General features: G+C 57.6%; 8 protein-coding genes across 8 annotated transcripts in view; 3 read left to right on the top strand and 5 right to left on the bottom strand.

The window, feature by feature from the left end:
• Positions 1-1,020: 1,020 nt before the first annotated feature.
• On the bottom strand, positions 1,021-4,390 carry VDAG_04091 (calcium-transporting ATPase; the record flags this gene model as incomplete). The annotated part of the gene is made up of 5 exons (XM_009650538.1): positions 1,021-1,559; positions 1,615-2,197; positions 2,291-2,916; positions 2,974-4,150; positions 4,214-4,390. 5 exons carry the CDS (start codon positions 4,388-4,390, stop codon positions 1,021-1,023), a joined length of 3,102 nt encoding a protein of 1,033 aa, XP_009648833.1.
• A 750-nt stretch (positions 4,391-5,140) lies between these two features.
• VDAG_04090 (cystathionine gamma-synthase) lies at positions 5,141-7,087 on the bottom strand (the record flags this gene model as incomplete). Its single annotated transcript, XM_009650537.1, has 3 exons — positions 5,141-5,290; positions 5,381-6,847; positions 6,929-7,087. 3 exons carry the CDS (start codon positions 7,085-7,087, stop codon positions 5,141-5,143), a joined length of 1,776 nt encoding a protein of 591 aa, XP_009648832.1.
• Positions 7,088-7,744: 657 nt separating this feature from the next.
• Positions 7,745-10,195, bottom strand: VDAG_04089 (vacuolar transporter chaperone 4; the record flags this gene model as incomplete). The annotated part of the gene is made up of 3 exons (XM_009650536.1): positions 7,745-8,026; positions 8,077-9,699; positions 9,752-10,195. 3 exons carry the CDS (start codon positions 10,193-10,195, stop codon positions 7,745-7,747), a joined length of 2,349 nt encoding a protein of 782 aa, XP_009648831.1.
• Positions 10,196-11,032: 837 nt separating this feature from the next.
• VDAG_04088 (arginine N-methyltransferase) lies at positions 11,033-12,414 on the top strand (the record flags this gene model as incomplete). Its single annotated transcript, XM_009650535.1, has 2 exons — positions 11,033-12,326; positions 12,380-12,414. The coding sequence occupies 2 exons, from the start codon at positions 11,033-11,035 to the stop codon at positions 12,412-12,414; spliced, it is 1,329 nt and encodes a 442-aa protein (XP_009648830.1).
• A 68-nt stretch (positions 12,415-12,482) lies between these two features.
• VDAG_04087 (hexokinase) lies at positions 12,483-15,128 on the bottom strand (the record flags this gene model as incomplete). Its single annotated transcript, XM_009650534.1, has 6 exons — positions 12,483-13,030; positions 13,079-13,533; positions 13,585-13,995; positions 14,056-14,081; positions 14,134-14,256; positions 15,089-15,128. The coding sequence occupies 6 exons, from the start codon at positions 15,126-15,128 to the stop codon at positions 12,607-12,609; spliced, it is 1,479 nt and encodes a 492-aa protein (XP_009648829.1). The 3' UTR covers positions 12,483-12,606.
• A 1,211-nt stretch (positions 15,129-16,339) lies between these two features.
• Positions 16,340-17,924, top strand: VDAG_04086 (oligosaccharyltransferase alpha subunit; the record flags this gene model as incomplete). Its single annotated transcript, XM_009650533.1, has 3 exons — positions 16,340-16,674; positions 16,730-17,581; positions 17,639-17,924. 3 exons carry the CDS (start codon positions 16,340-16,342, stop codon positions 17,922-17,924), a joined length of 1,473 nt encoding a protein of 490 aa, XP_009648828.1.
• A 2,302-nt stretch (positions 17,925-20,226) lies between these two features.
• VDAG_04085 (sphingolipid long chain base-responsive protein PIL1) lies at positions 20,227-21,433 on the top strand (the record flags this gene model as incomplete). Its single annotated transcript, XM_009650532.1, has 2 exons — positions 20,227-20,907; positions 20,969-21,433. The coding sequence occupies 2 exons, from the start codon at positions 20,227-20,229 to the stop codon at positions 21,431-21,433; spliced, it is 1,146 nt and encodes a 381-aa protein (XP_009648827.1).
• Positions 21,434-21,784: 351 nt separating this feature from the next.
• The window catches only part of VDAG_04084 (uncharacterized protein), a gene marked incomplete at both ends in the record, with an annotated part of 1,495 nt that continues 927 nt past the window's right edge, over positions 21,785-22,352 (bottom strand). Inside the window, one exon of the mRNA XM_009650531.1 lies at positions 21,785-22,209. Coding sequence (XP_009648826.1) covers positions 21,785-22,209 — 425 coding nt within the window. The remainder of the gene's footprint in view (positions 22,210-22,352) is intronic.

Here is a 22,352-nt window from a genome sequence, read left to right as displayed (position 1 = left end):
GTCGGGCACCTCGACGGTCGGCACAATGGCGGCGGCCAAGCGGCCGCGCGTGATGGCCTCGGGCACGAGGGCCGCGCGCGCGAGGTAGCCGGCGGCGGCCTCCCAGTCCTGCGGCGCGCCCATGCTGCCGACGACGCCGAGCACGCAGGCCCGCAGCTCGGCGACCTGCCGCACCACCTCGAGCGTCGCCTCGACGCGGCCCTTTTCGAGGTCCAGCGTCCGCACCCGGCCCGAGAGCCCGCCCGCCGTCTCGGCCGCCGACGCCAGCATCTTGTTGCCCACGCCGCGGGCGGCGATCACCTGCGCCCCGAGAGACGCCCGCAGCAGGTCGAGCCGGCCCAGCTCGCGGGCTAGATCGGCCTGGGAGCCCAGGAGCGTGTGGAGGCGGCATGTGATGCTGGACTCGCGGGCATGGAGGGTCGACAGGGCGGCGCGCACCTCGGCGGCTGTCGAGGCGGCGTCTATGGAAGGCTGCGTCGTGCCAGCAGCGGCAGTGGCGCCGGAGGCTGTTGCTGCTGCTGCTGCTGGGCCGTTGTGATTCGGGAGGAGGGGAGTTGTCGGGACGCCATGGTTGTTGCTGTTGTTGCTGGCACTGAAGCTGTTGAGGCGGGCGGGGGGCACGCCGTTCGTAGAGACGGACATTGGCGTGAGCGGGCTCGTATGTGCATAGCTTCTAGAGCTCGCCAGCCGTTTGGGAAGTTGTCGGGAAAGGCTCGGGGCGTCGATGTTTCGCTAGAGCTTGAGCATGGCGTTGAAGGTCGGTGGTGAACATATGACGAGGGGGGACCCTTCGCTGGCCCGATGCCAAGTGGGCTGCTCGGTGTGGGGCGCTCTCACCGGGATCTAAGCGAGGGGCTCGGTGAGTGGACGAGGTTCAGAACGTGTCATTCGACCACCAGGAGAATACCGCCCACAGAGCCATGGTCCTTGGGGACAAGTTGTAACCAATGTACAGGTTGTATATATCTCATCGTACAAGGCCGTCAAGCACACTAGGCTACATTATCTACCATGCTGCTCTCATACCGCCTGGCTGTACCCGCCCCCTATCCTTCGCCGAGAATACTTCCAATATTTCCTAAATTCATCTGCCCAGAACACCGTGCTGCAAAGCACAACGAGCCGCACCAAGTCAAAGAAGCCCAGGGCCTCCGTCTGGAACACCTCCTGCAGCCAAGGGAAATAGATGACGAGCAGCTGGCCCACGAGACTGAGCGCCACGGCCCAGTTGAAGAGCACGTTGGAGAACAGACCAATCTCACCACGGAGAATCGACTTGGACTCGGAGCGGCACGACAGGGCGTTGAACATGTCGAAGAGGACAAAGCACGTAAACGTCATGGTCGTGTCGCGGCGCGAGACCTCGCCGTCCGACAGCATCTCGTGGCGGTAGACGAGCATGGTGCCCGTCATGATGATAGCCGCCGAGGTCATGACGCGGGAGAGCACAGTACGGGTGAGGACGGCGTCGCCCCGTTTCCTCGGCGGGCGGTTCATGACGTCCTTGTCAACCTTCTCGACACCGAGAGATTGCGCGGGAGGACCGTCCATGATGATGTCTAGCAGGGTTAGCATGCCTTCTCGCACGACAAATGAAAAAGGACGCCCACTCACTGATCCAAAGAATCTGCATCGCATTCAGGGGCGACGGGTGTCCCAGCAGGGTGCAGAAGAAGACGAGCGACAGACTGGCGGCGCTCGTGCTCAACTGGAAGGTCAGGAAGTTCTGGATGTTGTTGAAGATGCCCTTGCCCTCCTCGATCGCTCGAAGGATCGTCGAGAAGTCGTCATCTGTGAGAATCATGTCCGCTGCTTCCTTGGCGACATCCGTACCATGCAGACCCATGGAAATGCCGATATCGGCCTTCTTCAACGCCGGCGCATCGTTGACACCGTCGCCCGTCATGGCGACAATATCGCCGCGAGACTGGAACGCGCGGATAATCTTGAGCTTGTGGTCGGGGTTTGTGCGGGCAAAGATGGTGGTGTGCTGCATGGCCTGCGCAAGCTCCTCCTCCGACATGGCCTCGATCTCGTCTCCCCTGAGAACCGGACGAACAGCGGACTGGCTCGAGCCGTGTTCGACTGCGTGCGGCACCGGCATACCGAGCTGCCTGCCGATAGCAGCAGCCGTCGTCTCGGCGTCACCGGTGATCATGACGACCTTGACACCACCGCGCATCAGACGCCTGATCGACTTGCCAACGCCAGGCCTAGGCGGGGTCGCTCATGCCTTCGAGCCCGGCAAACGTCAGTCCCTTGTAGTTGTCGTCGGAGCCAGCAAAAGTACGAGACATTGGAGGCCGGCTTGTTCTTGTATGCCCCTGACGGCCCCGTTGGTAAAGGTCAGAACTCGCAGACCGCGGGAATCCATTTCCTCCGCGGGCATCGAGAGGGCCTCTTTTCGGCGAGTAGAGTCGAGCACGACCTCCCGTCCGTCCCTGGTGAGATAAGTGTCGCAAGCCTCGAGAACTCGGTCGATGGAGCCCTTCATGTACGAAAAGTCCTTGTCGTTCTTTCCTTGGCCTCCAATCGTGACGCCCATCCACTTCCTTTCCGAGCTGAAAGGGACCTCGCCGATGCGTGTACCAATCGACTCGCGCACATCGTGCTCCTTGAAGCGATCAAGCAGATCCAGCATGGCCACATCCGTAGGCTGGCCGGTCCATCGGGTGTACGTGGAAGGGTTGTCACCGCCTTGCGTAGAGGAGAGCACAGCCCGGGCAGCCGCACCGTTTTCCGTGTACTGACGGGCGAGACGGCCGTTGTTGGCAATGTTGCCAATGCGAAGAATGCGCAGCGTTGCAGCGTCGGGCTTTGTCTCGGTGGCCTCATCATCCGAGTCAACATCAAAAGCCTCGATGGAGCCGAAACACCACATCTTGGTGATGGTCATGTGGTTCATAGTAAGAGTGCCTGATAAAAAGTCAGCATTCAAACCAAGCCCTGGCCGGGGACGGGAGGATGGCATACCTGTCTTATCGGTGCAAACAACGTTCACCGAACCCAGAGTCTCGACTTTTGGCATCTTGCGCACGATGGCGTGGTGTCCCGCCATGCGGTGCACGCCGAGGGCAAGGGTGACGGTCACAATGATGGGCAGTCCCTCGGGAATGGCTGCGACAGCCAGCGAGATGGAGATTTGGAAGATCTCAAGCAACTTCTTTCCCTGCAGCCACCCCACGAATGAGATCATGCCAATGATGACAAAGGACACCTTGCTGAGCTGCGAGCCCAGATCGTCCATCGACAGCTGCAGAGGCGAACGGGGACTCTCCGTCCCAGACACACTCGTCGCGATGGTACCAAAGTGTGTGTTGCCGCCTGTCGCGAACACGATGCCCTGGCCGTAGCCCGACTTGACGAGAGTGCCCATGTACGCGACATTGTGCTCGCCATCATCCCCGCCCTCCCTGTTCGACGAGACGGCCGACCCAGCGGGGCTCGGCGGTTCGAGCTTGTTGCTGCCGCCGAGGTGTGTCGTCGGTGTAGGGCGTGCGCGCGCGTTGGCTGTGACCCTGACCGGCTCGTTCTCGCCAGTGAGGTTGGAGGCGTCAATGGTCAGATCAGCAGCCTTGGTCACGCGGATATCGGCGGGGATGCGATCACCCGTAGTGAAGAGGACCAGGTCGCCGGGGACGAGCTGCGCAGCCATGACCTTGGAAGAAGCCACCTCCAATGCCTCCTCGATGGCCGTAGCCGTATCGGTGGGCGCTCCCTCGACTTTGGCGTTCGTGGAACCGGCGGGCCAGGAGCCGGACGAAGGACCCTTTTGCTCGCCGCGGATGAGGTGGGCGTGGTTGGGGACGAGACCGCTGAGGGCCTCGATCGACTTTTCAGACCGGTACTCCTGTACGAAACCGACGGTGACCACAATGGTGACGGCAACAGTGATGCTGACGGCGTCATCAGTGTTGCCGAGGAAAATCGAAGCGCCAGCCGAGACGAGAAGCAGGACGATCAGCGGCTCCTGGAACTGCTTGACGAAGCGCAGCCATAACGGTTCGGGCGGATCGTGAGGAATCTCGTTTGGCCCGTAGTCATGGAGGCGACCTGAGGCAGACGCCGGCGCCAGGCCATGTGTGAGGGAGGTCTGCAGTGGAGAGGCGGTTTCGGCCGGGGTCATGAACGAGTACTGCTCGGCAACGCTCTGTGATCGATCTCGCTGTTAGCTAACGTTGACGACTCGGCAGTGCGGGCGTGCGGCTCTCACTCTTGACTGCGCAGACGTGGTGCGGTTGTAGGCTGGCCGCGCCGGGGCTTCCTTCTCGAAGTCGCCATCGTGAGACGCCCCGGTAATCTTGGGCGTGTAGTTGGACGTGGGCAGCAACGAGTCGTTCTTCTTGAGGCTGCCCTGGTCATCGCCGTCGCCTCGCCATGGCCACTGCATCGCGTCGTGGTCCGGGACTCGGGAAGGGCTACCTGTTGTGACCAGCAGACCTCATGGAGGATGACCAGGTTTAAGGGGGGGCTCGAAGGGGTAAATGCGCTATGCGCTATGCGCTATCGCTGTCGAGGGCTACCGAGTCGGGGAGCTCGGGGGTGGTTGGCTCGTCTCGACAAGTTTCGATAGGTAGATCAGCTGATTGAGTTCAAAGCCCGTGGCATGTCTGACTGGAGAGTGATCAGATTGCGCTTCAAGGAGACGGAGGGAAGATTGCCGTTTGGACCAGGTAGCAGGAATTGGATGGGCGAATCCGATCGGAGACCTAGGCAAGATTAAAGATCAACGTGTTACAGCGCTGGGCTGGGGCCAGGTGGAGCTCGCCAGCCAAGATCTGGGTACTTGGTGCTAAGTACCTTACCTTGCCTTGGTACATTAACGTTATTAGCTCTCGAGGCCCAGCCTTGGAGGCTTGGAGGCGACGTGGACGAGGCGCGCCAGGTGAGCTTGGTGTGCTTGATTGGCCCCGACCTGGCCTTGTTGTCTGTTTCGGCCACTAGCAATCGCATCCGACAGCGGGACCGTTGAATCCCCTGGCTCCACTAGAGCAAGCCCACTCAGGGGGCCTTTTCAGTGGGGGTCCAATTCCGAGGCTGCTGGCGAAGGAGCTCAGATTGACTGATGTTCCTTCCACCTGTTCATTCTTGTTGGTAGTGATTTTCTCACGATTTCGACGTCGAACTTGACCATTACTCTTTACAAAATCTCCGAATTCGAGCCTAAGACAAGCTTCCTGGGGGCCTTCCCGGGACTTCTCAGCGTGGCAGTCACAGGATCAGCGGCCAGGCTTGACAGTGAGCCGCAGGTTTGGCAGATTTGCCCGAACAGCCGTGCTAGTATTTCCCCCTAAACATGTTATACTAAACATATACCCATCATTACATACCTTACTCAAGAAGGACATGCATATTGCCACAAACAACATCAGCTACTCACCACCTTCCTCGCAGCCTCCAGCGCCACCTCGAGCGTCTTTACCAGATCCCCCACCTCCTCCAAGCCCGCCGAGATCCTGACACTCTCCCGCAGCAGACCATACCCCCGATGATACTCTGCATCCTCCGGATTCCTGTTAAACACGAGCTCCACATAACACAGCGCCAGCGTCTTCGGCGCCCCAAGATGCGGGCCGTGATAGAATTGCAGCGCCTCATAGAAAGCCTTGGCGGCCACCGTAGTCACAAAGTCCACCGTGAGAAGACATCCGCCTCCCGGCTCGGGCAGCTCCTCGGCCGGCCGCCGCAAGAAGGACGCAAAGACATTGTAGTCGGGCATCTGCGTCGGATACCGCACGCGAAGAACCGGCGAGGACGGGTCGAGGTCCCGCGTCTGGGCCGCGAGATACGCGGCCATGGTTCCCGCATTGGTATTGTGCACGGCCGTCCGCTCGAGATACGAGTCCGAGTTGGCGAGCAGGACCGCGGCGTCGCCACGAAAGACTTCGTTGTGGAAGCGCGTGTCCCAGAGCTTCCTCAGCTCGGCGTGCCGCGGGGCCAGGGGGTTCAGCGCCGCCGAGCCCCCCATGACGTTCGCGTAGCCGGAAAAGGTCTTTGCCAGGCTGGTGACGATCAGATCGCAGTAGGGAAGAACGTCAATGTTGGCAAAGGATCCGACGGTCTCGTCGATCACGAAGAAGAAGCCGAACTTCCGCGACAAGGCCTGGATGCGGCGTAGGTCGACGCTGGCGAGGAGGGGGTTGGAGGGAAACTCGACGAGGACGTACGTCACGTCCCGGCCCTGAGCAGCCTCCTCCCCCAGCCAAGATTCGAACACGTCGAGGCCTGCAGAGTCTACGGGACCGAAGTGCTTGTAGCCGTGGGGCGAGGTCTCCAAAAGCAACTGAATCGTGCTGGGAAAGGCAATGCCGAGGATGACGACGGTGCCGGGGCGGTGTGCAACTAACTGACTGTGCGTTGTGTAGATGGCGGCCATTCCCGTTGGGTAGAGGTAAACATCGTCGGGAGTGACCCTGATCTTCTCAGGGTCGACGGAAGCCCTATGAAGGAGCCCAGATATCCGCTCCCTCAATTTCGCATGATCTGCTGTTTCGGGGAGGAACGATCCTTGCGGAGGAGCTTCTGTAGTCGACACTGACTTGACCAGTGTGAACGTGTCGATTTGCGAGAGCAGATATTCCGACAAGCGGATGGACAGTCCAATGCCAGGATTCATCCAGGCACCGATGACACCGGGTGTCTTGGCCGCAGGAAACACGGCGACGTACAGCCGAATGTCAGCTACGTCGACAACATGAAGCTGCAGTTCTTCCAGCGAGACGATGGGCTCACGACGGTGAGGACTGGTCACATGCTTGGCAATCATTTGGAAGACTCCAGGGTCAGTGAAAGCCAACAGCGACAGACCCTCGGCAAGTTGTAGCTTCCCAGCGAGGGCCCCGAACAACTAGCAGCACCAATAGTCAGTCCACGCCTTGTATAATGGGAGGCTGTGATGCGCTTACGAGCTTGACATCCTGGAACGGACCGAAGCGTGGATAAATGTGCACAATCTGTGAATGACGACCTTGTCTCCATCCCGCAACTTGACCGCGTTGTCCCAACCCCGCAAATTCGTTGTAATGGCGTACTTTGACTCCGGGGGCACGCATCGGCCAAACACACCCTCCGCAACGAGGGCAGTCATCCTGACGGCTGGAGAGTTATCTGCGCAATGAAAAGTACCGGGTTGTCTACTTAGCGACTGGCTTTTGCTGATTCTCGCTGATCATCAGGCCTCAGAGGCAGGGAAAGCAAGCGCGAGCAGTGTGGGCAGTTTGAGTGCGGCTCCTCCGGCGGCTGAGACAACGGGGTTCAGCCCGTACTTATGCATCTGCAGCCGGGATCCCAAGGAATAGCCAGTTCACGCAGTCAACCAAGCGTTGCAAAAAACGCAATGGTGTGATACTTGACTGGCTCTCAGCTTCGTCTGATGCAAGTTGATTGCTGAACGACACGTCGGAGTTGTCTAGGGCTGACAGCAGCTGACCTCGGAGCTAGCTGGAAGCTTCGTCTAGCCGAGCGAACCCCAGCTTTCTGAGGTAGGCACCATCACCTCACTGAGCTCGGCGTTGAGAAGCCGAGATCGAGACTCGGGCGGACTGACACAGTACGAACGCTGGAAGGATCTATACTCTCACTCCCTTACTATGAACAATGCGCTGCTGTATCTGTAACTGGATCCAAAAAAAAAAGCCACAAAATACAATGCTCAGACCCAAATACACCCTCTCCACAGACGTGATGACCTCGCGTCACCAATCACTCTACACCACACACAAGTCGTTGGTACACACCTAGTCGCTCACCAAATCTCACGCTCCCGCCCCTCAAATGCAAAGTTCAGGCACACGGCCACGAAAAGAGCTCCGCAGAGAACGCTTGGCCCCCAGCGATCGTAATACTTGATGTTGCGTCTGTTGCGAATGGCGCTGCTGCGGTACAGGTAGATGGCGACCGAGTAACAGAGCGAGAGGATGGCAAGCAAGGTGAAGACGCCAGCCACGATGAACGACGCGCTCGTGGGGCTTGTGCCAAAATTCATCAGCGTCACGGCTACGGTGCCCACATAAATGGAATACTCCAGCTGTCAGACGGTAAGCATTTTTCTTTGTGAGCTCGGTCGAACAGACTCACCCAACCCAAGAAGGTCCTCTCAGCCGCAAAGTACACCTTTGGCTCAACACGCACGGGAACGTAGATCTTCTTTCCCTTGGGTGCCTTGAATTTCTTCGTCTGTATCTCACCGCTTCCGAAGAGGGTGGTCTGCACCTCTCTCCTGGGAATCACTGAACCGCGGGGGTGGGGGACCACCCACTTGAGGACTTCGAGCGCCTCGTGGCCAAAGGCTGCGCCCTTCGTCTTCGCCAGCGTTGAGTAATACGTCCAGCCGCCGATCCTCCTAGCCTCTTCGAGGGCCTCATTCGGGTCGTACTCCTCGTCTGAGTCGTAGATGTAGTCTGCGTCACCAGCAGCGACACCATCAGCCGTCTGGTCTTCAATGTCGACGCCGGCGCCGTTGCCAGCACCCGCCCTGCTTGACTCTCCATTGCCCCCTGCGCCAGCCTGCTTGTTGCGCGCGGCTGGTGCACGGAGCTCCTCGTCATCTGAATCAAATTCGTCTTCCTCATCGTCTTCGTCAGAGGTCGTCGTGTTCGCGGAATGACCTCCACGGTGAATGCCAAAGTCATGTGTTATAGGTTTCCTGATGTCAACGTCCATCTGAGGCATCCAGAAGGGCAACAGGTCGATCCTTTCGGGGAACAGACATGCCACACCGTGAATGAACTTGGAGAACTTGGGCACCGCCTCAACCAGGTGACTTGAGATCAGCTGACGCACCCACTCGGGAGGCTCTTGACCCATTTGTGTCTGGAGTTTGACCTCAAGAACAGCGTAGGGGAAACGGACGATGTCCTTGGGCGGCAGCTGAGAGAACGGCCAGTCGATGCCGATGTCCATCCGCCTCCAGTTGTCACCAGAACGCTGCTCGCCATCCAGATTGTCCTCACGAACCATGGTCAGCTCGGTGTCGAGCGAGATACGCACGCGCGCGTCGGCAGGAAGCTGGAAGGCGGTTCTGTTGTAGAATGACCGACACACAGGCTTGTACCCCTTCTTGAGGCACGAGTACTGGACTTCGGCCGCAAGTCTTTGGTCTTCGTCAATCTGCTTCGTGGGCTTCTTGCCCTCCTTCCTCGCCTTCTCGAAGATAGCCGCGGGGAGGAGCTCGCCTCGCATATATGAGTTGACGTTCTTCTCCTTGATAGAGAAACGAGCCTTGACTGACTTCTCGCCGGTCCAGTCCTCGCGATGCGTTTTGCGCTCGACGAAAATATTCTCGCTTTGCATTCCGCCGTACCACCGCAGACGGATGGCCTCGGCACCCTCCGTCTTCTTCAAACGACCTTCGTACAGGTCCCACTTGTCGGGGTTGTCGTAGTAGATGGACGTAATCGCAGAGTCTTGGGTATCGAACTCCTTGCTGGCGTTGAAGACGAGCACGGGCAAGTGCTTGAGGATGATGAGCTTCAGCTCAGTGACGTTGTCAGGGTGGACCCAGTACTTTGTTGTGTTACGGACGAAGCTGCCCTGGCTACCTCCAGCGGCGCTGTCACCCTTGACGGGGTTGCCGCGAGTTCGAACAAGATCGTAGAGCTTGGATAGCTGGACGACGGAAGCGTCATAATTCTCCTTATAGAACGGCTTGGCCTTGAGACGGGTGTCGAATGCGGGCTTCAGGTGCCAGCCAGTCATTTTCTGCATTCGTCAGTACACAGAAATCATTCCATCCAAGGTCTTCCAGCCTTACGTCGTGCTTCTTAATGATCTTGTAGAAGCCAGTGTAGTTCAGCTGGACGAACTTGGCGAGGTCGTGGACGTCGGCGATGACATCACTGAGGGCCTCTTCCAACAGCATGAACTCCTCCTCGCTGGGGCCAGCCTCCTGCGGGCCGCGCTCGAGCAGGCGAGCGACGACGCTGCGAACCTCCTTCTCGCTGACGGCGATGCGCCGGGAGATTTCCATGGCCTTCACCTGCTGCTTCGTGTGAACCTTGTCGAGCTCAACCTCGAGCTTCTTCACGAAGCGTGTCTCGTCCTCCTCGGTCCAGTCGCGGCGGCGTTCGCCATTGTCGGAATCGGTCAGAAAGGGACCTGTCGCGTTCTTCAGCTCCTTCTTGAGAACATCGTAGTCGATGTAGTACCACTGGTACTCTCGAATGATGCTCGAGCGGAGCTGCTCGCCGAACTTCATGACGATGATGCCTGGGGGAGCGCGCCAGGGGATATCGTGGCGTCGGAGTCGGGTTGACCTCCAGTATCTTTGTCGGGTCCTGAGGTCTTGGACAATTAGCATGGGGGTGTAAGAGCAAAGACGAGCACGAAGCCTGGCCGGGATGCTGGCTGTAAGTACCTGTTCGGGAGGCAGGAAGAAGAGACCAACGACAGAGCGACGGCGACGAAAAGCCGCAATGGCCAGGTTTTGGTTCGAGGCGGAATGGGGGTTGCCAGGTCTTGACGCAACCTCGACGACGAAAAGGCAGTCTGGCGTGGATGGCGCAGGGCAGCAAGATTGGGAAAACGAAGTTAATCCAAGTCAGGCTTAAAGCAGGATCTCCCTCCCTCAGATGGAGGCTGCCAATTCGACGATGAAGCTCTGGGTCTGAAGCTCTCACATGCCCGTGCCCCACTTCCGTCAACCAGCAACCGGTGGATTGGCCAATCAGGTGAGACACATGTGCACGTGTACACAACCCTGTTCTGGCCATCCGCTAAGGTGCAGGTGCAGGTCGCCGCGAGGTGCCGGTCATCCATCCAGCTTTGGGGCACCTTAGGGGCTTGGGCTAAGCCCGTAGCGAGGGGCACCCCCCTCTGGAAGCAAGGATTGTGCTGTGTATCCCATTGTTGCGCACTGGCAAGTCACAAAAAATTATGGCGGGGTTCTAAGCCAAGCTTCACCAATGTGGTCAACCCCGCCAACATAAGTTTTGCCAACACTGACAATACTGAGAGAGCCGACGCTTGGGGTTGCTGCAGGGCACACCACTTCTACGATTCATCTCGCCGTCCTGTTTCCATTTAAACAATCGGCATGGCAGCTAACACGCCCTCGGCGTCCACAGCCCCGGCCATCATCGACGACTCCCTCCCCGCCCGTATATCTGCGTCGTGCCCCGAAGACGTCAAGCTTATCCTCCACCACGCCTGGGCCCACGATACCTCCGACCTCAAGGCCCTTCTCGACGCCCCTGGCAAGGCGAGTCTTCAGGATCCCGAAACCGGCGAGACACCGCTTCACGCCGCCATCCGAGCCTGTGGCCCGGCCGACCCCTCCCCGGATGCCGACAACACTGCCGCCGATGAGGCCAAGGATACCCTCCAAGAACTCTTTCTTGCTGGTGCCATCTGGAACGATGTAGATCGCAACAACGAGACCCCCGGCTGCGTCGCGGACCGCCTCGGCCACCCTTCTCTCTACCGCGCTTGCGTCGAGGCTGGCGTCCGCGCCGAGCTCCTCTTCGGCCTGCTGGACGAGTACGAGGAGCTTTCCTCAGGTTCGGTCGAAGACATGGAAATCGTCGAGGAAGAAGAAGATGGCGATGAGGCCCCTAAACTCGTGGACGCCAACGGCCACGACGTCGCTATCGACGAAGAAGCGAAGAAGACAAAGGAGCCTGACGCCAAGCCCGACGTCAATTCGGAGGCGTACCTCGCCTCGGACCTTACGTACGACGACGTCAAGCTCGTCGATGACGAGGGCAACGGCGTCATGATGGCGTGGGAGACTTCCATCATGCGCCGCTCCGTCGATGTTTTGCTCCGTGCCTCCGCGTCCGAGCCGGCTCTCGCCGAGGGCAAGCGCGTGCTCAACGTCGGGTTCGGAATGGGCATCATCGATGGCATGTTTGCGGATACCAAGCCCGCACGGCACCACATTATCGAGGCGCACCCGGTTGTGCTGGCGCACATTGACAACGGCGGCACAAACTTTGGCGCCGCGTGGGAGGCAAGCGGGCCTGAGGACGGAGCTTTCAAGGTGCACCGCGGCAGATGGCAGGATATCGTGCCTCAGCTTCTGGAGGCTGGCGAGACATATGATGCGATATACTTTGACACATTCGGGGAGGATTATGCGCAGCTGAAGATGTTTTTCACAGAATACATCCCTGGATTGATGGAACAGGAGGGTAGGTTTGGCTTCTTCAACGGCCTGGGCGCAGATCGGAAGATCTGTTACGACGTGTACACACAGGTTGTCGAGATGCATGCAACAGACGCAGGTCTGGATTTGGAGTGGGAGGTGATTGATGTTGACCTTCAGGGTTTGGAAGAGGCTGGGAAGGGTGAGTGGGAAGGTGTGCGGAGGAGATACTGGACACTCGACAGTAAGTCAAACCTCACTTCAAGGAAGCCTCGTACGAAGCTAACGAGATTACAGAGTACCGGCTCCCGTTATGCACATTCATGTGCTAAATGCCTGTGGCGACGCGCCTCACGTCTTGCGTGGCTTTTTAAAGAACGAGAAAGAGATGAAAGGGATAGTTTTCATGTGCGTTAGAAGAAGACCGTCCTGGTGTCTAAGCTAGCTATGTTCATGGACGGTGCACAGTCTCATCATGAATCCCGGGACGTCCTTTCTCGCCTTGCTTTACACTGTTCTCGTGCTTATTTGAAGTTGTCCGGGTGCAGAATACCCGCAACGTTACCCTGCTGGACGCGCTTCAGTGTAAGAGCGGCAATCAGCGCAGCACCGACACCGCTACCGTCCTCGGCGGCCAGAATCTCGATAGGGTCCTCGTCAGTGGGGTTCTTCTTCTCGGGCCAGTCAAGGATCTCGCGGAGCGCCAGGGCACCGCGCTCCTTGAAGTGGGGGTACTTGTTGAAGACGGAGCCGTCGGCACCAACGTGGCAAGTCTCGTAGTTCTTCTTCTTGCAGATAGCAGCAACACCGCAGGCTGAGAGGCGGGCAGCGCGAGTACCGACTAGCTCAGCAAGGCGGCGGACGAACTCGAGCTCAGCGCGGTTCAGGTTCAGGTTGAGCTTGGCGACGAAGAGATCCTGGGTCTCCGACAGGTTCTCGAAGGGGTCCCTATCCGTATTAGCAGCTGCAAATGTGTTTCATGAGGCACAAACTTACTCCTCAATGGCAGACAGGAACGAAGAGTCAAGCGAGTAGGCCTTGCGCAGCGCGGAAATGTCCTGGCCCTTGAACAGATCAACAGGCTTGTTCTCGTGAACATCAACGAGAACAAGACGGAAGATCTCGCCAAGGTAGAGACCAGCAATCATCTTCTCAAAGGCCTGCTGGCCGGGGCGAGGAGAGTCCTGGTCAATGATGATGTCGTAAGGAGTGCGCGGCAGGACCTTGTGCTCGTTGTCGAAGGCGCCCCACTCGCAGTTGATGGCCATAGGAGTATCGGCAGGCAGGTTCATGTGAGCGAGCTTTGGGATGGAGCCGCAGTCCTCCATGTAGGCAGCGTTGCAGCCCGTGCCGAAGATGCAACCAATCTTCATCTTGGTGTCAGTGTAAGCCGAGGCGATCATAGTACCAGTAGTGTCATTGATCAAGGCCGAAAGCTTGATAGGAACACCCTGCTTGCCGTTAGAATTTTTTTCCTATTTCACGCCATCTTGATCACTTACCTTGCTCTTCAGAGCAGCATCGAGCAGGGGCACCACGTTCTTGCCCTCAACGCCATCAATGTCGAAACCCTTGGTCCAGCGCTGCAGAATACCCTCGTCGATGTAGTTCTGAGTGGCGGGGTAGGAGAAGGTGAAACCAAGAGGCAGCTTCTGGTCCTTGGGGAGCTCAGGGTGATGAGTGTCAATGAACTGCTGGAGGCAGTCTGCAATGTACTCCCAGAGCTCCTCAGAAACACCAGTCTTGAGCTCTTCGGGCATGCGGTACTTGGACTGCGTGATGTCGAACTCGGACTTCTTATCCGTCAAGGTGATCTCACAAACTCGCAGGTTGGTGCCGCCCATGTCAAGAGCGAGATAAGTGCCCGTCTCATAACCGTCAGGGAAGGACATGACCCAGGTCGGGTTCATGGGCTGGAAGTCAGTCAGCCATGTTTCCCTTCAATGTTTTTCCCGTTTCTGTTCATCACTCACAATGCTTCCACCCTCGACGCTAAGACCTGGTTCCGTCAGACGAAGTTCTTAGTGGGAAAACAAATGGATGCAACTTACCTTTCTCGAGCTCAGAGACGAAGTGGTTGGTGATCTCCTTAAGCTTCGAGGCCTTGACAATGAGGATCTCTTCGAGGTGACGGATCTCCTGGACCAGGTCCTGGGGAAGCTCCGCCATCGAGCCTGGATTGCGATCCTGGTCAGTATACATGCTGTAAACTTTGAGCGCGCAAAAGCTGTAATGAGAGCTGCTGATGTTTCTTTGGTCGGAGACGACGTGTTGTGCAGGACGGAATGTGCTGTAAAGGGTAAAATTCCCAACAGGGTGAAAGAAGGTTGTGAGTATAATGTTGAAAGAAGCCTTGTAGGGATAATTCGTAATTGTCTTCTCGTCTGTTCTATATCTCAGGTCGACTAAGGAGCTTTTTCGAATTGCAGAGAGAGGCACGTTCTGGTGAATTCAAGCGAAAGGCTCCTATGGCTGAATTGGTGCGAGGCCCATCCCTGGCAGGGGCAGGAACGATGCTGCCGGTGAATGTGCAAGACGGATAACGGTTCGATAAGACGTCTGGGCGCACCTCGGAAGTATGTTTGGCGAATCTGACGTTTGGGGCCCACTGATTCCGATATTGTAACAAGCGCTGGGCCAAAACTCCCGCTATGGATGGTGTTGCAACATGGGATGCCGGAGGGTTTGCTCCCATTTCTGCTGGCATACGTGCCTCTGGCCGCAAAGAAGTATGGCGAATGTGATTGGCATCAAGGTTTAACCTCCAGCAGACCCCAGCCTGTATGATGAGCTTGTGATAGGTCATCATTCCAATCAATTGGGTGCAAAGCATGATACGCGAATGAGTGGTGGCATGCTCGCAAAGCCCCAGTCAGGTTGGCAGGCGAATTGAGAGAGCGGCCAAACAAACAGGCAGCACGAGGTCCACTGAGAATCCATCTTGGATATGACGTCTCTCGACAAACAAACAAAAACACACAGAAAGCATTGAAAATCTGCACTCACCCTTGCGGCTTGGGGGCGGCTTGGGACCGATGCCGACCATGTTGACGGTGAGGTGTGGTGGTGTGGTGTGGAGGGATGGAGGGGTAATGAGGGGTCTGAACGAGACAGGCTCTTGGAAGACTGGGCGTCAGCGTTGGACAAGATCTGAAGAGTCTAGGAAGATGGGTATGAGATTACGGGTTCGATGGACGAAGCAAGGCCAACGATGGAGATATGGAATTGATAGAGTTTGAGGGAATATGATTGTCTAGGTGATTAGGAGAGAGGAAGACGACTCGTTAGTAAGAGCTTGGAGCTGACGTCGGGACTTGGGGTGGGAATGCGTGGGGAGAGGAGGCGGCGCCTCAACGCCTGGACGCCTCTACGGACCCCCGGAGTTCCACGTCTTGCCTTCCCACTGGACAGACGACAGACCCTTGCCTGAAGCTTCGACTCAAAACCCCAAGACAGGCCAAACCACAAGCCGACTAAGGCCATAGCAACCTCAGCTGATCATGTGGTACTGCTTGGTGATTGCAAGACCCTAGTTGGCAGGTGGGTGGCCGGATGGGCATAACAGGTACGAGACAAGGGTTGGGAAGTGAGCTGCAAAAGCAAGTCCACCAAATGTGCTGGATGTGCCCATGTCTGCAGACCGACTTTGTTGACTGACAGGACAACACAGAACAGTGGTGAGATGTACTGGGAGCCAACAACAGGAAAAAGCCATGATGCCAACCAATTCCACGAACGTGACAAGTTATTTCTGTTTATGCCATAATGCGACCATGCTCACGCCCACCTATCCATCAACCTTCTCTGTACTCAAACCCCAAGTACCTACTGCTGACATGCAGTATCCAGGCGAAGGGGGGAGCTTGGACAAAGTGACGTACAAAGGAGCCCCCACCTCTTCCAGAGCTCGCCAACAGCTCAAGAAAAAAAGGACGACTTTCAGCGAAAGATGTGGCGTGAACAAACCCACAGGGTGGCTTACCACCCGTGGCTTCTCACTGTGGCTCATTGGAAGAGAGAGCTCGGGCCATCTTGAATCGATTGCACGTCCATGGCCCGTGCGTCAAGCAACGTAGCCCGTTGTCAACTCCCAATCGAGAGCTGTCGTCGTCCAGTTGCAAGAGCCAGATCACTGCACCAAGCAAGCGATGGAGTAAGGCCTTTTCCCGTGCAACAAAGTCCTCGTCGCTCTCTCAACGCAATACTGTGTAATCGAATCTCTCAGTCCATGAGCCTGCTCATCGACATTGCCCGACAATGAGAGCCTTCGCCATCGCCACTGGGCTCCTTAGCCTGGTCTCTGCTGCTGTCGCAAGCTCCGACAAGACCTCAAAGGTTGACACCACCACCTTCCAGCCGCCCCCAGTCTTCAAGAATGCCAATCTCGTCCACATCATCTCACTTGAGAAGAACTATGTCAAGGAGCAGATTAACGTTCTGATCGAAAATGTCGATAAGGAGCCCCAGAGCGAGTACTACCTGCCGTTTACTGCGGATCAGATGTCGAGATTGGGTGGCTTCGAGGTGAAGGACAGGAAAAATGATGAGGCGGGTCCTTTCACAGTCGAGCTTGTCGAGGTCGACCCTAGCAGGTGAGTTTGAGTATTGACTGGGTGCTTCTGCCGTCTCTTGCTCACATCGTGAAAGCGACCTCCAGTACTTCCGCATCAACCTACCTGCCCCGCTCAAGGCAGGCGGCCAACAGACCCTCGGCATCTCCTACTACTCGCTCAAGTCCTACACTCCTCTTCCTGCTGCGATCAGCCAGGAGGAACAGCAGTATCTGGTCTATGATTTCTCCGTCTACTGCCCTTCGGCCTACCCCACCACCAAGCAGAAGACCGAACTCAAGAGCCACTCGGCCAACATTCCCGATTACACCAAGCTGCCCGGCACTGGCGATGTCGCCGAACTCCCCAAGAAGGACGGCGCCAAGCTCACATATGGTCCCTTCGACGCGAAGCCCGCTGGAGCGGTGTCGCCCGCCTCGGTGCGCTTCGAGTTTACCAAGCCCGTGAGCCACGTCTCCAACCTGGACCGCGATATCGAGGTCAGCCACTGGGGCGGTAACGTCGCCTTCGAGGAGCGCTACACTCTGTTCCACCGTGGCGCCAACCTGTCGAGCCCCTTCAGCCGCGTCAAGTGGGCGCAATCTCAGTACTTCAACCCGACATCCTTCGCCCTTAAGGAGCTGAGGTTCCCGCTGAAGGCCGGCAGCGAGCAACCCTACTACACCGATGTCATTGGCAACGTCTCGACCTCCAAGTTCCGCAGCAGTAAGCGTGAAGCTCTCCTGGAGGCCAAGCCCCGGTACCCCATCTTCGGCGGCTGGAGGTACCCCTTCACCGTCGGTTGGAACTCGGATGCCAAGAATTTCCTGCGAAATGCTGCTGGCGGCGGTTACGTCCTGAACGTCCCCTTCCTCGAGGGTCCTAAGCAGCCCGAGGGTGTCGAATATGGTCAGATCAACGTGCGCATCCTGCTTCCCGAGGGCGCTGAGTAAGTCAATCCGCTGTCGACTTGTACTGTGGAATTCAAAAAGCTGACAGAGAACAGGAATGTCAAGATTTGGACTGATGTGCCCGAAACTTCCATCACTGAGGCATCTGTTGACGTGTTCAAGACATTCCTCGACACCGTGGGCCGCACCTCGGTTACACTCAAGGCGCGTAACTTGGTGGACGAGTTCAGGGACCGTGAGATCTACGTGTCGTACGACTACTCGATCACCGCGGCGCTGCGCAAGCCCCTCGTCGTTTTCGGCAGCATGGTCGCCGTGTTTGTGGGTGCCTGGGCCATCGGGACGCTTGACTTTGCTTTCTCGACCAAAAAGGTGGCATAGATTCGTTGACTAGAGGGGGGCGTGTTTCTCGCCTCGAGTGCACAATGTAACATCATCAACAGGCGGCGTCAAAAAAGCGAAGACGGCTTTAGAGAGGATGATTGGACTGGCTGGAAAGGCCATTTTGCTGTGATTAGCTATGCCGCAATGAGAGCGCGATTGGTCAGTTGAGGCGATACAATGTGATCATTACCCTGGCAATGTGAAATACCGATAAGTTGACTCTACGAGGGATTCGATCAATTGTTGCCGAACTGGGTCTGCTCATGTAGGTCGTGGATTCAACGGTGCCAAGGTAGTCCTTTCACACGTATGCTCCTGATGTTAGCTGGCGGCGTTGACAGCAAAGGTGAGTAAATTGTCAAGGCCGAGCTGGGCCGGGTCTCATTAGAAGCTTGGCCGCAAGTTGAAAACCCAGTGCAGAATTACCAGGACATGGATGGTCAGGTCCAAAGTCGCAACTGACTGCGCCCTGCATTGCATGACACCACGCTCCCACTTGAGCCAAAATCAAGTAAGCGCGATGAGGGGCTCGTAAACAGGATGCGGCGCCTCTTGTCAGCATCTCGCATGGACGGCCTTGCTTGGTGGCAGTTTCGGATGACTTAAATGATGACCAGGCAAGCCAGGGTCTCATATAACAAGGCCCAGCCTGCCCACTTGCGCAAGCCCGTTTCTCTTCTGAAGTCCGCGTCACGCCAGCCACTCTGCTTGTTCTCCCAGATACAATCAAAGGCAACCATTTGGTTTCAAGACATCTTGCTCGTACCTGCATTGCACCATCATCTTCATCCACATCCGGTAAACCCGCCGACAACCACCAAAACATCACCAGAACGGCCACCAGTATACCACCAATATGTGCTTCGGAGCTGGGTCCACACGACAACACTACTACCACGAGGAGGTCATCCCAACGAGGAAACACTACGGCCACCACCATCATAGCCATGGACACCACCATCACCACCACCATTCGCACTCGCGGTCGCCGCGCGCGAGCTACACCAGTGTCACGCGGCGGACGTATGATCCACACCCTCAGGGCGACATTGTTTATGAACGCACGAGCCGAACTCGGTACTAGCTAGTACCTGAACACTCCAAGAGTGCGGGAGGTGGGACGAGAAGGGTTGCACGATCTTAGAACCACGGGGGGCTGCGGTGGCATTTTTCCTTGTAGCTCGATGATTGGACGATTGGTGTTACCTTTGGGATGAGATTCATTTGCTTAATGGTATAGCGATGGCGCATTTGCGTCCTGGGGGTTTTGGGAGGTTGTCATAGCGCTGTCGCAGGATGCGGCTTTGAATGTATGGTACGATAATGGACGGTTCATGACTTGCTCAATCTCAGCCGGCATTAAAATGTGCACCACAGCATGATGAGTTGCGAATCAGCACACGAAGCCATCACGAGCCTACCTAGGTACCTAGCCTTGAGCGTCGATCGGCCAGGCTGCCCTGCCTTGCCTGCCCGCCTCGATGTCCCCGTAGACGCACACGCACGCACATGATGTCTCCAGACGGGCCGGCCAAGCAAGGCAGGACGCACGACTCCCCACCGCCCACCGCATTCAGCTGAGAAAGGTGGGGGACCTCACCCACCCGGGGTCTGGCAATGACATCACTGCGGGTACCCCTCCAGCCCAGTGCCATCATCACCTCGCCCGGCGAGCTCGGGGTCGCTCCTTTCGCTTTTTATTTTTCGCCTCCCTCACTCGCGCGCGCCCAGGGCTCGACTAAGGCAAGAACGGGGGCGATAGGTTCATTTCAAGCCGCCGGAATGCGGTCGTGGCTGCCACATTATGACCACTGGTGTCTCACTGCGGAGAAGTGTCACTTGGGTGCAATGCTACTACAGCTACCCGCTGCTGTCATTCCCTGCCGTAGATCATCCCATAAAGCCCCGCGTCGTCGACGGCTCCCGCCCCAGGGCTTCCCAAGCTTCCTGGATCTTCCATTCCCTTGCCTTAGCTTACCCTCTGCATCGTACCTACCTATATTGTACTGCATTGAACTCGGAATCTACCTGCCTCTTCCGCAATATCGTGACATTCAGACGCACCTGCAACGAACCCCTCCTACCTGAACGGACCCAACTGGTAGCTCTTGACTTGGTCGCTAGCACTATAAGCGTTGAATCGAGGTCACTGTCCCTCCTCCTCTTCTCTTGCGACAGCAACAGTCAGTCGACAGGAAAGCGCCAGATATACCGTGGAGATCTTCCCTCATCCGGGCCTCACCTCACCTCAAACATGTAAGTATCGAGCGCACCGTGAGCCCTTGGACGATTCTTCATCATGTCATCACAACCTGTCGCCCTGCCCCCCACGCGAAAAAGTGGTGAGGAGGGCCGACTCTCTGCACTCATCCAGCAATACTCTCCCTTCTCTATCCCAGGTTTCACCAACTCTCCTGGAGTTGCCCAACTGATCCCTTCTAGGAACCGCGCCCTATCCATCCGCTCTAACAAGAGCCGTGGGAACTCGTCCCAGAATGGCGGCCGGCGAGGCAATGGCGGTGGCGGCTTCTCCTTCAACTCTCTCCGCGGCAATGTTCAGCCCGAGCTATCTCGCAAGCTGTACCGCCTGATCAAGTCAGAGAACAACCTGATCTCTGCCCACGAGGCTGCTGGCCGTGAGCGCGTGTCCATTGCCACCCAGCTGTCCGAGTGGGGCGAGCACACCGGCGACGAGTCCATCAGCGATATCTCCGACAAGGTGGGCGTGGTGCTCAGCGAGATGGGCGAGCTCGAGGAGTCGTACGCCCACGCGCTCGACGATTCACGCGCCTACCTCAAGGCCATTCGCAACACGGAGAAGAGCGTCCAGCCGAGCCGTGATGGCAAGAGCAAGATCGCCGACGACATCCAGAAGCTTAAGATGAAGGAGCCGGAGAGCGCCAAGCTCGTCGTGCTGGAGCAGCAACTCGTCAGGGCCGAGGCCGAGAACCTCGTCGCCGAGGCGCAGCTGACCAACATTGTGCGTTCACTAGTCTACTGTTTCCTCGCTGGTATCACTCAGGCTAACAGCAATCTTGCAGACCCGCCAGAAGCTCAAGGAGGCCTACGAGGCTGAGTTCGCCGCCACTATCGAACGTGCTGAGAAGCAGATTCTCCTGGCCAAGCACGGCCGCCGTCTCCTGCACCTCCTCGATGACGCCCCTGTGGCTCCTGGCGATGCTGTCGCCCCGTACCCGCACTCTCAGCAAGCTCGCCAGATCCTCAACGACGCCGAGGATGACCTGCGTGACTGGCAGCCCCAGCCAGACGAGTTCGGTGTCGCACCACCCCAGAACGAGCCGCTTCTCCGACAAGGTACGGCCGGCTCTGAGTCTCTCGTGTCATCCGACAGCCCGCTGCAGGGGAGCGGTGTCGGCCTCAAGGGAAAGGGTACTTCGACTTACGACGAAGTAACGGAGTCAGGCAGCGGAACCCAGGGCGGTCTGCGTGATAACGATGGACTGGCCGACGAGCGCGAGCAAGACGAGGCGCAGCTGCGTGCTTGAAGAGAGACGGCGGCGAAGAGCGATCCATTCTTGCTGATACCTGCGCAGATGCGGTAATGGGTGCATATCTGGAAGTGGATTGGTGCAATCAGGGGTTTCTTTTACGCTGGGCAGTGGTGATTACGGGTGTTTTCTGCTTCTGCGGTGTATTTGTTTAGTTCTCTCAATGACGAGCCTGGTTTACACGACTTGATGAATCACTAGCAGGTACGAATTAATGGCGTATTCAGAGAGGACAGTTTTCAGATGATTATGATTGATTAGCTATTCGAATGCCTAAACTCCAGAGCGCATATCACCAGACCTTCCTTCAGATCCGAGATCCCTTACCACAAGCACGACATCGAAGCCTTACTCAATGTCTACCTTCCGGACCTCGGTCCACCCTCTCTCGACTTTGGGCACAGTAACGATCAAAATGCCATCCTCCATCTTGGCCATGATCCCAGCACCATCAATCTCCTCCCGCCCCTCTTCAGTCTCGCTCTCCTCGGCCTCGGCCTCGCCATCGACAAAGACCCTCTGCTCGCGCCTCGGCTGCTCATGGCCCGCAGGCGGCAGCGCGACGACCCTCTCGAAGAAGCCGACCCGGCGCTCGGCGTGCGAGGGCAGCAGAGCCTCGAGGAGCTGCGAATCGGCCGGCCGGTGGAGGACGCCGGCGATGCGCAGGGTCGAGCGGTCGGCGTCCCAGTCGACGCCGATGTCCTGCTTCTTGGCGCCGGGCAGGGCGACGTGGAGGGTGTAGGCCTGCGGGGTGGAGGGGCGGGCGAAGGGGGCTGCGAAGGGGGCTTCGTCCTCGTCCCTCCGTCTTTCGCAGGGCCTTGCCGGCCCCCCTTGGTCGTGCTGGGGGGGGGGGGGTCAGGGTCCGGCAAGAAGGGAGGGAGAGGGAGTTTGGGCCAAAGGGGTTGGTTTGCCCTAA

This window comes from Verticillium dahliae, genomic scaffold, assembly GCF_000150675.1.
Source record: "Verticillium dahliae VdLs.17 supercont1.7 genomic scaffold, whole genome shotgun sequence".
NCBI classification, from domain to species: domain Eukaryota; kingdom Fungi; phylum Ascomycota; class Sordariomycetes; order Glomerellales; family Plectosphaerellaceae; genus Verticillium; species Verticillium dahliae.
The sequence above is the reverse complement of the archived record's forward strand: the minus strand, read 5'-3'. Positions and strand labels throughout refer to the sequence as shown.